The 14,130-nt window shown below is 54.6% G+C and overlaps 1 protein-coding gene across 5 annotated transcripts in view; it reads right to left on the bottom strand.

Moving 5' to 3' along the window:
• MAPKAP1 (MAPK associated protein 1) overlaps positions 1 to 14,130 on the bottom strand; it is a 135,802-nt gene that overhangs the window by 48,461 nt on the left and 73,211 nt on the right. For 4 of the 5 annotated variants that reach the window (XM_044439881.1, XM_044439878.1, XM_044439880.1 and 1 more), the window contains exon 9: positions 13,209 to 13,318. In XM_044439881.1, the coding sequence (XP_044295816.1) occupies positions 13,209 to 13,318 (110 nt within the window). Of the gene's footprint in view, positions 1 to 13,193; positions 13,319 to 14,130 lie in introns of all 5 variants that reach the window. The other variant, XM_044439877.1, reaches the window with a different exon arrangement.

Below are 14,130 nucleotides of genomic sequence, written 5' to 3' on the forward strand. Positions count from 1 at the left end.
GGCTGGTGAGGAGAGGAGGAGCTGTTTCATTCCTACTCTGCGCCCAGAACGGAAATGCACGACGCTCCTGGGGAAGGGACAGAATGCTCTGGCACTTAAGGAGACCTACAGAAAACCGATCTAGCAAAAAGCACACAAAAAAAGGGCCGCGCAATACCAGCAACCCGGTTAATCTCAAAGCCACCTGAGTTCCCGACTGTCACACCATCTGCAGGAAGCTCTTCAGACTGGCAGCGTCAAACCGGCTCGCCACCTCCCCAACATGTGCATGGATCGCACCTCCCAGCAACAGGCCACCCATGCTCCCGTGAGGATAAACTACTTTTAATCAGCGTTCAGAATATACTTCTGTTCCTGACATTTGCAGCCGGGGGGGTGGATGGGGGGGAGGCTGCCACCACGTTGTCGTAAAACAGCTGCTCCCGTCTCCGTCTCGGGTATTAAGCCACCCCGCAAACGGCACACCCGCCCCGAACCCACTCTCCTGCCTTAACCTGTGGAATGTGCGGGTCACGTCTGAGACACGCTGGCCAGAGGGAGTGTTTATCAGACATAAGGAGTGTTTTGGTCTTAGAAGGACTGAGCGTGAGTCCTGCTCTGCGGAATGTGTTTGCAGCTTGAAACAGCTGTCCGGCAAACGGCGGCTTCGCGTGATCTCTCGGGGAAGAGGGAGCTGCTCTCCGGGAGGAGCGATGTGCAGCAAGGGGTCAAAGCTGGGGGAGCGAAACCTGATGGAGGCCCAGGCTGCGTGGGTTTGGGATCTGTAGGCATGGCCTTTTGGTGGTGGGTCCCTAGGAAAGGGACCCTTGGCCAGGACAGTCTGTCCAACCAGGAGCTCTGGAAGCAGGGCCCGGGTCCCTGGTCCGGCCCTTGCCCCCTCCCATTGCTGTCCTTGTTCTGGCCATTGACATAGGCCTGGTCTAGATCACGGCAGTCCTCCAAAGGACACTCGGATCCTGCCTGGGGATCTCAGAGGCAGCTGGCCGGACCCTGCACTCCTGGCCTAATCCAGCCTCAGGACTCTTCCAGTGTTGCCCACAAGCAGGTGCTCTTGGCACGGCCCGCTCTGCTGCGGCCCCTTGGCTGTCAGCTCATGCCAGGGTAAGGCAGGCATTGGCCATGCTCCAGCACCAGCACCCTCATCCTCTGATGTTTTACTGTGGGTAAGCATTTTCAAAACTCCCGATTTCTTCAAGCCCAAAGTGGCTTACCTCAAGCAAGGATTTAAAAACAAACAGCAGCACAGATTAAAATTTGCAGTGAAAGGATCACCAGTAAAAATGACGTGCCAGCAGTTAAAGTCACCAAGAGGCAATAAGGCCAGATGTTTGGTGGGAGCCGTCGCTAAATTAAGAGTTGGGGGGGGGGTTCCGTTAGTGCAAGGATGGGCGATCTCCAGCCCTCCAGTTGGTTTGGCCTACAACCCCCATGATCCTTCACCATGGCTGTGAGGGCTGGGGCGGATGGAAACGGAAGTGCAAGCATTTGAGGGCCGCAAGCGGAACATGGCTGCATGGGCGACAGGGCTTTGGCGGCGGCGGCCCCAGCTATGTGGCGCGCCTGTTGCAAAGAGGTGCCCCAGGTCCAGCCGCTGGGTGGCATGTTTGGGTTGTCGTCTCTGCGGCCCATGCTTCAGGCTTCTTTTTTCTGGGGCGCCTGCTTTTTGTTTGGCCTTGCTTTAGCCGAATGTTTGACTTTTTGTTACAGCTTCATCATTCCCAATCATTTTACTGCTCATGTTTCCCTCATGTAATTTTTGCTGGTTTATTTCATTGCTATATTGGTTTTAATTTATGTGTTGCTCTCTGCTCTAAGTTGCCTTTGATAAGGATGGATTGGAAGGATACAGAGTTCTGGAAATCAAAAAAAATAAAATAAAATAAAAATGGCAAGGACGAAGATCACGGAGGTGAAATTCCTGGGAGAACGGAACAGTCTTGCCTGGAAGCTTGAAGGGCACAGAAGAGGGAACCTTGTGGAGTGGCTCCGTGCCCCACATTAAAGCAGAGAGTTCTCTCTTTGAAAACTTGGCTGTCTGGGCCAAGTCTGATTTAGAGGGAGAACCCTAAGAAGGCAGAGAAGTGGGAACCTTAAAGTTGTCCACCCCCAGTTAGCACATGGATGTGAGATGGACCTGCAGGCTTTCCCCAGTATGGTGAGTGGCACTGCATTTTTGCTTAAATTACAGTCACTTCTAAATTTGCATCTATACATGGTAGTAAGCAAATGAAAGCTGGATGCGGATCTGGACCTGCTGAACTGGTGATGGATTTCTTCCTTTTTGGCAAAGGGAAACCGGCTATCCAAACACAGGCACCCCTGTTGACCGTGGGCCTTGCAGAAGGCTCAGGGCCAAGGGCTTCTGCGGAGGGGCAGGGAACCGGAGGGGGCAGAAATGGGACCTCTGGTCCTGCCTGTCCTTGGGCTCCTAGGAGCAGGCGGTGTCGCAGGCAGTAACCCGCTGCAGGGCCTGAAAAACCATTCACGTCCCTATTTTCCCAGGCGTTTCCCATGACTGGTTACCAGAGACACACCTCTGACTGAGTTTAGGAGTCCTTAATATTTTTCTTTAAATAATTCTCTTTATGACTTTTCAAAACAGGACACGGAATTACATAGGTGCAAGAAAAGAACAGTGGATGCACGGGCATTAACAAAGAAACTCTGGGGGCTGGAGAGTATTTGGGGGGAGGTCCCCACTGTGTTTGAGAAGAAGGAGGGGCCAAGAGGGAGAGTGGAAGAGAAACAGCACTGGCCCATGCGCTCCCGGCAGGGTGTGAGGAATGCCGTTCTCCCAAGGCACGCGAGACGGAGCACTGTTACAAGCAGCGGACTCGGCCCAAACCTTTGCAAAGATTCACGGGAGCTCATTTGTTTCACAGAAAGCTGGAAGAACTTCCCGGGCTCTGTCCCTGCAGCCAGGCGGGTATTTTTATGCGAGGGGATGTTCCATTTCATCTTGGAACAGCGACCGCCTCTTTTAGTTAAATTAATGCCCTTTCTGAAATGTCCGTTTTAAAGTGTGCATGTGCCCTGACACTCCGGTGCCAAGGAATGCCAGGAAGGCGTGAGCACCTGCTAGGAGGACCAGGCGGTGGGCACGGCTGCAGCAGGGATGCTCCCGGTCCTCCAGGACCCGCTGCCGGGCTAGGCGAGGGATGGGCAGCGTCTGGCCCTGCACACGCTTCGGCCTGCAGCTTCCCTGACCCTACGTACGTTGGCGATGGTGGGTGGCAGGTGCAGGCCCACAGCCCTGGGGAAGGGGCCAAGAGGAGTGCAGACCCAGGGCCAATTCGGCATGTTGCCCGCAAAGCGGCCCACCAGATGCCCCTGTGGGACCCCCCACCCCCCAGCAGCTGCGCCCTCCTGCCCAGGGCCCCGGCAGCTGGCGCATGGAGCCATGCGGCATCAAGCCACAGGCCCTGTGGCTCCCGATTCCCGCGCACTCCACACGCATACCTGCGCTCCCCTGGAAGCCGTCCAAACAGATGGCCAGCGCTACATCCGGGGGTAACCGATTCGAATGCTGGGCGTTATAAAGTCGCCCTTTCTTTATCTGTCCCGGACTCCCTGGGGTCCCGTGTTGGGGGTGGGGGAAGAAAAGCACCTCACTGTCCGCATTTTCCACACCACGTGTAGCTTGGGCAGCTTTTATGCCCACCCGAGCCCCCCAACCTGCTCTCAATGCAACTGCCTGGGCTTCGGCCTGGCTTGGATCACTGTTCTGCAGGCAACTGGCTCCAGCCTCCGGGGGAACCGGGCTTCGTGGAGCAGCCTGCTCGGGATGCACCGCGGAGCAATGCTTTGCTTCGGGACTCAGCCCACGGCACCTGGGCTTTGCTCAGGCGTGGTGAGGGGTGCGCGCCATGGGCTTGCACCAAACTCTCCCCCTCTTCCAGCAGCAGGAAACGCCCCCCACTGGGGGGGTCAAAGCCCATTTCTCAGCTGCAGGACCGTCCCCCCCCCCCCCGCCCCGGCTCTCATTTGCCAGACGCGCAGCTGAGCACGCAATAGGTTAACCATACAGAAGATAAAGTACACCGCTTCGTTATTTTTCATTACCATAAGAAAACATCCATTACATTTCCTACTTTATGAACGCACATCGGGGGAATCCATTACGACAAGAGCAATTGCACTCCACTCTCTCTGAGCAAGCGGGGGGGGGAAATGCAAAGGAGGGCACAGCAGTGGCGGGCGGCTTCAAGAGGGCGATGCCAAGGCGAGCGCGGAGAAAAGGGAGCCGCGGAGCCGAGGAACGCAAAGCAGAGAAGGCAAAATCCCTCACAGATCTGCACAGGCATCTCCTGATTTATCCAGCTTGACTTCAACTAATTAAACATCTGCCTCGAGACTTTCCTCAGTAGATTTATCATTCCCATTCGGTGACAATGACTGTTTGTTACTGCTCTCTCGCCTCGCTCCCCCCCCGCCGCTCCCCAAAATCTCGCACGCGTTCGCGGAAAACTTCTCCCAGTTTCTTGTGCAGGGACGTGACAGGGAAATGATACAGTATTCCCATTAACCCCCCGCCGCTGTCCTTTGTGGAGCTGTTGTCGTCCGTCCTACCCACTGAAGGAGATTTCATTTAAAAAAAAAATTAGAACAACACTTGCCCTTTGCAAACTAGCCGGAGGGAACCGTGGTGCTTTGGGACCTCTTGCAGAGGTTCCGCACGCCGGGAACCCTGCTTGGTGCTGGGGACCCCCGGGAGCGGCTCTGCTCGAGACTACACCTATGTGCCCCACTGGGGTCACAGAAGCCCTCATTCCGAGGAAGACCCCGGCCGGGGCGGCTTTCCGGCATCTGAGGCGGGTGCCTTCCAAGCCCCACCCGCGACTGAGCTGGGGCTTCAATCCACAGCGGTGGCTCGTAGACCGAGAGGGGTTTCCAAAGCCATGCGCCTGGGGACAGCGGGGACTCCTCGGAAGCACATTCGGGGCTGCTCAACTGAGCGGCAACGGTGACGAGGCCTCCTCTGAAGTCCGGCTTCATGGCCTCCATTCCTCACCACAACAAGCAGCCGGTCCCCATGGGGGAGCTCAGGCTGTACTCCGAGGGCCAAAGAGGCGCACGGTGCACAAGGCCTGTGACTGGAACTGTTTTCTTGTTCACAGAGGAGCTGCAGGGGGTGGAAGGAGGGTTGGGGGCGGCTCTGTGGTTCCTGCTTTTTGGAAAACCGCTCTCTGCACCCCTGCACACAACGGTGCTGCCAGGGAAGGGCTTTGGGGCAGGAGCACGGACTGAAGACAAAGACCTCAGACCCTGCAGGGGAGGGACTAAGGCCTGAAGGGGAAACGGAGTCCTGAGGAGGGCCAGAGGCAGCTTCCCAGAAGGTCTCGCCCCTTCCCTTGGCCTCGCCTGCTCTGCTGTGCCCGCCTCGCATCCAGGGGCCTCCCGGTTGTTGTGCAGGGCTCTCCCAGTTTCTGGCGGCTGAAACGCTCCGGCCAAGGCTGTCGGACTGGCAAGAAGAGCCCCAAGATGACACAGACCGAGCTTTGGCTCCTGGCTGTTCCCTTTGGCCCTGCCTACTGCTGGAGCGTGGCCCTGAAGGCATCCATCTCCCAAACGGATGTCAGGCCTGACCCCCAGTCTAAAAGGTGGGACCTCCCCCCAACACACACACAGGCTTAGCTGTCACGCCACTGCTCACTCTTCTTCCCCGATTCCCACGGCGCCCTTGGAGCTGCGAGGAGTCAACAAAGGGGAAAAAATCCGGACACACAACTGGGTTTGGGTGCTTTTTCTGCCCTGGGGTGAGGGTGGGCTTTGGATCAGCACCACAGCACGGGGAACCCTGTACCACGGCCCTGATCCCAACCCCTGCTCCTGCCCCGTTCACCAGTCACAGATCCCCTTCTGGCTGGTTAGGTCCGTTGGCCCAGAATCCTGCGCAATCCAGAGCTTTCTCATAAGCCAGCTCGCCTCAGAACAGCACCAGTTTGCTTACTCACCAGATCTGTACACGGTCTTTCAATATAATATCTCCCAAACAGTTTAGAGCAGCATTGAAAGAATCCCAAATAGCCTGTTAGAGAAGAACTGACAGTGCAAAGTACAAGAATGGCAGAACTGCCAGGAAAACAGCCGAGGAGAGGAATGGTTTTGAGCTTGTTTCTGCTCCAGAAGCCTGACAGAAAAAGGAAAAGCTCTGAGTGGTGCCTGCAAGCGGCAGGGAGCCAGTTGGGTGCTGAAGTTCCAGGGCCACAACCAGAAAGGCCCTGGGGAAAACCGGCCTGTCCAGAAGCAGGCCACCACCGGTGGATTAAGAGCTCAACACTAGGCAGTCCAGGCAGACAAAAGGCCTACACTTCGCAGCACGCCTCGGTCTACGAGAGACCCTTTAGGGTTATCACAGCCCCAAGCTGGTGCGCATGACTGTACGAAGGCTCCGGTTCATGGCCAGCCCGGCCCAGGCGATGCCAGGAACCCACCCACGAAGCCACGAGTGCCACGCATGGGGTCCCCGCTCGCCTCCAAAGCCAGCACCACGTCCCTCCCTTCTGCACTCGGGGCACACCTGTGTCGAGGAAGCCGGAGTGGGGCCTCCGCTTCCTCGCACTTCCCTCCCCGTTCAAGCACTTTCGGTTAGCCGTGGGGCTTTGATGAATGGCGGATTTTAGAAAGATCCATTCCAATAGAATTACAATGATTTTCCATCACGCACTGAGAATTTGTCATGGCAAAGGGGTCGTTAGCCGTGGGCACACCCCTCTATCGACTCCCCCGGATTCCCCCCCCACCACGCCCCGCAATGATGCATCTCAGAAATGGCACACCAAAGACTTACTCAGCTGTGGTCGTTGCTAGCAAATGAGCCCTGTAATGGATCTGTCCGCAGCCCCACTTCCCTCGCCCTCTGCTGAGGGGCTCCACCTCGTGCGAGACCTGGTGCTCAGGTCTGGCCGGGGCTCCCTTGGCCGTGCCGTGGCATGCCCGGATCAGGGCCACCCGACTCAGGCAATGAATCCCCCGAAGGCTCACCCCGAGCCCACCAACAGCAAGCGGTCCGCGGTTTCCCCCGGGGATGGTGGGGCTACGGATGCTTCTGGATCTGGCTGGCCTGGCTGTTCCCACTGTTGCCCTGACACCTTCGCCACCCACGCAGCCGTCCTGCTTTCCGGGCCCCTTCTCAGTGTAGACCTTGGCGTTACATAATAATTAAATATTATTAAGCATGCATGAAATAATAATTAAATGGGATGTATTTATTATGAAGAGAGAATTTTTATTTTTCCCCTGTTTGGAGGTATTGTTCTTTTCGATTTCAATATATTTGTTTAGTCTGAATAAGGAATAATTAATCAAGTTCAATTAATTTCCCAATTATTTATTTTATCATGTATGATTAAGAATTATTTCTTCATGAAGAATTACTTCTTCACTGCACATGGTAGGCATGTCATGAGCGGAGCCGGCTGGAGCCGGGGGTCAGACTAGGTGGCCCGAGAGGCTCCTTCTGACTCGCTCTGTTCCTGTTTCTTCTATTATTATTAAGAATACTATTCCCGCCATCTGCCTGCCCGACCCGCCTGTTGCGCCCCGTTCCCCTGGACCAACCTCGTCCTTGTTGCTGGACATGGCGAAAGAATGGGAGGAAGAGCGAGAGGGGGAGAAGCAAGCCAGGTGCACCTGCCGGAGGGGCAGGGCTTCCCCAATGGCCAGTCTTCCTCGGCAGATGGTGCTCTGGGGAGATGCCAAAGGGCATCGCCCGTCTGGCACTGGTTCGGGCGCCAGGCCCGTTGGTTGGGGCGAGCCTAATGATCATAGCTACTGTTGACTTGGATGTATGTTGTTGCAAACGGCTTAGAGGGCCTCCGGGGCGGCCCAGGCATGTTAAAAGCAAATCAAAGATGAGCAAGCTGAATGCCGGACTAGATGGCCCTGGCCGGATCCAGCCTCGGGGGCTCTGGCTATTCCAGCAGGAGCATCCTTCCAAGGGGGAGCACTCGTGTCACACGCCCCCGCGAGGAAACCTGCACGGCTCGGAAGCCCAAGGTTCCATTTGTCACGGCAGACTCGGCCTGTCACCGCTACGTTCATGCTTGAGGAGGCTGGGAAAGGTTGGTGGTGACAAGGTCCGGAACGGCATTTGATACAAAAGCCAGGGGAGGAGAGCTGGGAAGGTCAGTGATTCCGAAAAGGCGACTTCGAGAGAGAGAGAGATCGTTACGAGATGGCTCACAAGCCACGACGGCCGGCCACTCCTTTCTTACGAGGCCCAGTCACGGAGTGCGGCTTCAGGACCGATCGGTTATGAACGTGGCGAGCTGCCTCTGTAGCAGGCCTCTTCCACCTGGGGCTCTCTGAATGCCCTGGGCTACAACCACCATCATTCCAGGGGCCACAGTGGCTGGGGATGATGGGCAGCTGCTGGCCAACAGATGCAAAGGGGCCCAGTTGAGGAAGGCTGGTCAATACCGCGTTGGACGGTTTGCCCATGCACCTAGGGGTGCGGGACCCCTTGCAGCCCGATCCCACTTCAGCGCTGCACGCGGGGGCTGCCTTCCAGGGTCAGGTGGGACTGAAGGCAAACGGGCAGGGCCAGAGCTAACCACGCCTTTTGGCCCAAAGCTCCTGCCACAGAACTGAGTCTTGGGAGGGGCAATCCAGCCTTCTAGAAGGGGGAACCAACTGCACAAAGGCTGGAAACCCACCCATAGCTCGAGGTTGTGGGGGAAGGGGTGGGGTCAGGCGAACCTTGGAGGGCCAGAAGGTGCCCCCCTCCCCCGGGGAGCCCAGGTTGGCCCCAGGACCTGGCCGCCGCACCCCTGCTTCAACCTGGCACTCAGACCAGCGGCACCAGTCCAAGGTGCCGATTTCTCGAAGCACTGCTGAGATCACAGAACCACGGAGGGAACCTGCAGGTCAGTTTATGCAGCAGTTTATTACTGGCACATGTGGGTTGTGATTTCGCAAATCTGTGAGTTGTTGAGAACTGCCTGGAGAGCTTTGGCGAGTGGGTGACACAGGAAGAAAGAGAGTCATCGCCACCGCCTCTGCCCAGCCCCATTCGTGGCAGGCTCTGCAGGGCCAGACGCGTCGCAGCACCCGGCCCCTGGGCAGAAGGCCCCTTTGCGACAGGGAAGGGACACGGCCCTCTGCCCATGCAGACCAGTGGGTGTCCCGGTCCTTTCCCCTGTAAGCCACAGTGTCGTGCAGCCGCATTTGGAACCTGGTGCAGCCCGTGACAGAAAGCAGTGGCAGAACTAGGAAAGGGCAGCCAGACTTGCTGGGTTCGTGGGGAACATTGGAAACACTTTTGCTCTTTCTACGAGAAAGGGCTAGAGCACCAGGGGCTTCTGAGTGGGGAGGGGAGCGCATGAGACCCCGTGATGAGACGCACGTAGTCCTGGAAGGGGAGGGGAGAAAGCTGTGGAGGGGAAGGCGATCAACAGCATGTGAACTTGGGGTTCAGGGCCAGCACGAACCTTGAGTACCAGTGCCTTTCTGCTTGAAGGGTTTCCCAGAGGTGTCTGGTCAGCCACTGTGGGAAACAGGATGTCGGCCAAGATGGAGCCATTCCCTGAGGTGGCGGGGCCTTTTTATTTAGCGCTTTTAAAAATATTAAAAGGCCACTGGGGTGGCTGACAATCGACCAGGAAACAAGCCTCTTCCTTCCTGCAGGCTTACCGTGTAAGAAGATACTGCAAAAAGGAAAAAAAGATGTGGAGGGGAGAGGAAGAATAGGGCAGGTGGAATGGCTCGGCTTTCTCTGCCCATACCTGCACTTCCCACTGTGTAGGCTGCTGGATTTGATGCTGATGGAGACACGCCTCTTCCAAAGCATCAATTCTCCATCCTTTTCTGCTTATTTGTTTTGCCTGCTGAGCCAGCCTGCTTTATCATTTTGCAGGTTTTATGGAATATTTGTGCATTTTATCACTGGCTTTAACAGCAGCAAGCCGACCTGAGCACTGGCAGGGTAAGCACGGGGGGGGGGGGGGGGGGGCAGAGAGGCATCCCTATATGAATAAAAGCATCAGCCCCAACTTCACCTGGATCAGTTTTGCACCTTCTTTTAGGAGCCAGTTCTCATACTACTCAAAATGGAGAAGATTAAATACATACCGAGGGATATGCCCTGCTTAAAATAAACAGAGAAACAGAGCGAGTCAGAAGGGGACTCTTGGGGCATCTAGTCTGACCCCCGGCTCCAGCCGGCTCCGCTCACGACATGCCCACCATGTGGACGTCCAGCCTATCCTTGAACACCTCACCGATGGGGCCTCCACCACCTCCCATGGAAGCCCCTTCCACACCCTCGGGGAGGGGGGATATGAAATAAACACACACATGTGCTTGTGATGGACAAGTGGGACGGGAGGCGAGCACTGGTGGTGGAAATAGAGTCTTCTGTAATGACAGACGTAGCGTGTAAAGAAATGTAGGTGCCCAAGATCACATGGTGGGAGGAGTCTGCTGTGCTCACAATCGAAGTGGGATCTTTTTGGGCCATCCCTGCCAGTGAACTGGGACTTCCCAAGCTCCAGTCTGGAATCTCAGGGAACATTTGAGGAAGGCCAACTCAAAAGCCAGGCAGGTTCAATCGCCTGGTTCGGGAAGTGTCTAAGCCGAAGACAAATGGCAGCCGAACGACTGCCTCTAATCTCCGTGGCAATAACAGTTTAGCTAAGCAAATACTTCTGCTGATCCCAACTAGCTATGCGAGGAGGAGAGGGAGAGGTGTGACCCCCAGGAAACAGGGAAAAGTCACCTGGAGAAAAAAAAGAAGTGAACAAAAGGGGTGGTGGGGGGGGGAGAGGGGGGGGGGGGGGGGGGGGGGGGGGGGGGGGAGGAAAAAGCGGAACACAATTCATTGCGGCTAACGACTTGTTCATTATGAGTGATGATGGATAAAGACTTCTCACGCTGAGATGAAATCAAGATTTATATGCATTGTTTCCTCTCTCAACTTGTGGGAAGATCATCATCATCTAATTCTATCTCTGCGGCCAGCGATGGGCATCCGGAGAGCCGGTTATCAAACGGCGCAGTCAGCTGGCAAAAGCTGGGACGTGCGGCTGGCACATCTGGCCCGAGCCGCCAGCAGCCAGGGGTGAACGATGACGTTTGGCGAGGGGCCAAATGGCCTGCAGACGCTAGCAGGTTCTCATCCACAACCGCCCCTACCAATACTGTGTGTTCTCGTTCTCTCTCTCTCTCTCTCTCTCTCTCCCTCTCTTTTTACGAGAATCAGATTTTCATTGCTTCATTCAATTGCTCTCCACTGCCATTTTTTATGGCTCTTATCGTTCCCCTGGAATATGGCCTTGAGACAGCTCATCCGTGTCCTTCGCTGTGTTATCTCTTCTAACTTTTATTAAAACTTCAGCTTTCATCTGAAGATAGCTAATTAAATCCGTGACAGATTATAGACTCGTTTGAAGAAGAAGCTGGAAGGGGGGGGGGTGGATGGCGCTGAAGTCCTTTTTCTAAACAGAACCCTGGGCGGGAAATTATGTTCTTTTCCCAATGCAGTTAAAACAAAAAAGGAGAAATTGGGGGGGGGGGGGGGGCGCTTCATTCATTGAACCAAGACAAGATGCTTATCTCCACCCAGTCTACAGATAGGCTTATATTAAAGTTCTTTGTGGCATGACAAGACCCCCATGCCATTTCTCACCATAATTATTTCTCGATGTTGAGAAAGATTTTCTCAGCCTTAGGGCTTTAAGGACATACCTGTTTTAACATGGGCAAAAAAGCAGTGGCCGGCACAGTCACTGAGCAGGGTGTGCTACAATTAAGAAGTCAAAAGACCACATGCTTCCGTACTTTCAAACCATTAAGTGCATTCTAAGGAGGCTTTTAGAAACAAAGGGAACGTGAGAACTATAAAAGCATTTTCAGCAGGGAAACGTAAAAAGAAAAGGAAGCCAGCAGCCGCAACTTTCCAAGCTACGCTGAAGTTCGTCCCTTCGAATTTTCGCCCTCTAACTCATTCCTGAGTGGACAGGGGATGGGAGACAGAGAGCTGCAAAAGCATTCCATTTGATGGCTATTTTAAAAATCAATTTTGTCATTAACAGTTGCTTTTTTGTTTTTTGTTTCTGTTCTGGTTTTTATATAATTTTACTGTTACTGTTTTATTGTTTTAATGCTATGTTGTAAGCCGTCCCGAGATGCCAAGGCATGAGGGGACGGCATATAAAAGTTTTAATTAATTAATTAATTAATTAAATATTTGATTGGAAGGGCTCTTCTGTTCAGATTAGAAACATGAGAAACGAAGATGCATTGCTTGTGAAAATGCATACAATGCACCATTGCATTCTTGCACGTGTGTTCCAGAATCGCGTTCACGCATGTGCATCTTTCAGGCGCTTGCGAGGACGCAAAATGCTGGAAGGCTTAACCCTTTTGAAGCACTCAGATGGCCAAGCACGAGTCCCTGGCACATCGCCGCTACGAGCCGACGACCATCCCGAGGGTCATCTTGTCTGTCATGGACCCAGTGTGCCCCCCTCTTCCAGTTACCACGAGGTTTGGCGTGTGCTTCATTTAGGAAACCAATGCAAAATCCGACAATGCCGGAGCACACCTGTTTCCCTGTTATTAAGCTGGTTATTACGGGGGTTACTTCTTGTCGTTACTAATTGTTATCCTTTTGTTATTTGTTGCTGTTATCAGTTGTTCTAATTTTGTAAGCCGTCCTAGGAGGTTTTTCTTGTATGGAACCAGATATAAATGTTTTAAATAAATAATCTCAACCGCATTAGACGGAGGCGTAGCTAAGGATTGGTCATTTCCGCTCCTGTTGTCTTTGGACTCTAACTGTCCAAAGTGTTTCTGAACTGTGAAAAGTGAAGCCTTGTTCACATTTTCAGTTTGTTGCAGATGAAGAACGCTGGCCGGCAGTCCTGACACCGACATGGCCACGTATAACGAAGCAGGGGCTAATAATCACAAGTTCAGGAACGGGGTTTTTGCCGAAGATGTTCTGAGCTGCTGACCTGCCTGGGGTCAGAATACCCACTGTGAAATACCTGGAAAGAGGCTCCAACTGGCACTTAGCAAAGAGAGCTGGGAGATGTGCTAGACGAGGGGAAAACCCACGCAAATGAGTCTGTATTTGTGCTGCTCCTTGTGGGGGGGAGAAGCAAATTAGTGATTTTCCATGCCTAGAGAATTTCTCCAGAAGCCATCAAAGCACCCGCAAAGGGCCCTTCCCCCCCTGCCAGAATGCCTACCATGAGAGCCCCCACCTGAGCCTCGCTGCGACCCTTTTCTCCGCTTCAAGGCCTTCTGCAAAATGTCCTTCATGGTGACCTTCATGCTGTCCACCTGGATAAGCGAGAATCCATGCGCAGCATTTCTGCAAGACACGGAAAGGCGAGAGAATGACACACGTGCGCGCACACAGACTCACGCCACATTACTGCGCAACGGTCACCAGAGGGCAGCTTGTGGCAGACAATGCTGGGGGATGCTTTTCAGGCTGGGGAGCTGACGAGCACCACGGTTCTGGAGGCAAGGTGGACGCGGACCGGGCTGAGGGCCAGCCATCCTGCCCAGCACCTTCGGCGGGGTAAATAAGGCAGCTCTCCAAGAAGAGGTTTGCGGCCAGGCTCCCCGAGGTCGCTGTGCTTCACCCCACTTCCAAATGGTTCTTGCAAAGCAGCCCCCAAGGGTGTGGGCAACGATGGGAAGGCCACAGACTGAACGGGAGGATCCCCGGCCCTGCGCTGAGCAGCAGTGAAACATACGGCACTTTTGGGTCCCGATTCAAGTGGCGGAGTTGATACAGTGGGGCTTGGGCTCAGTCTGGATCGGGAGCAGATTCACAGCGATGCTGCAGATTTGGGGCACTCTGACTGCAGCAAAGACACATTTGTTCCGACAGCGTTTTGGCTTTATTTGTACGTCCCGGAGGGAACTGGAATGCACCGACACAGGGGGGCCATGCAAGCCTGACATGGCCTGGTTTGGAAGAACTCTGGGGACCCATACCAGAGGTGAGGATCATGGATCTGTGAGTGTTTCGCCTTGGACTGCCTGAGAGTGGCAGAGAGAGGCTCGATCAGAGGCTGATGGGATTCAGTGCTGCCCCATTCCTGAGGCTGGTGGCCCTGGGAACTGTCACTCCCAGGGGGCCCAATGTCCACACACACTGGGAGCAGTCACCCT

Source organism: Varanus komodoensis, unplaced genomic scaffold (assembly GCF_004798865.1).
Source record: "Varanus komodoensis strain SLA01 unplaced genomic scaffold, ASM479886v1 scaffold36, whole genome shotgun sequence".
Taxonomy (NCBI): domain Eukaryota; kingdom Metazoa; phylum Chordata; class Lepidosauria; order Squamata; family Varanidae; genus Varanus; species Varanus komodoensis.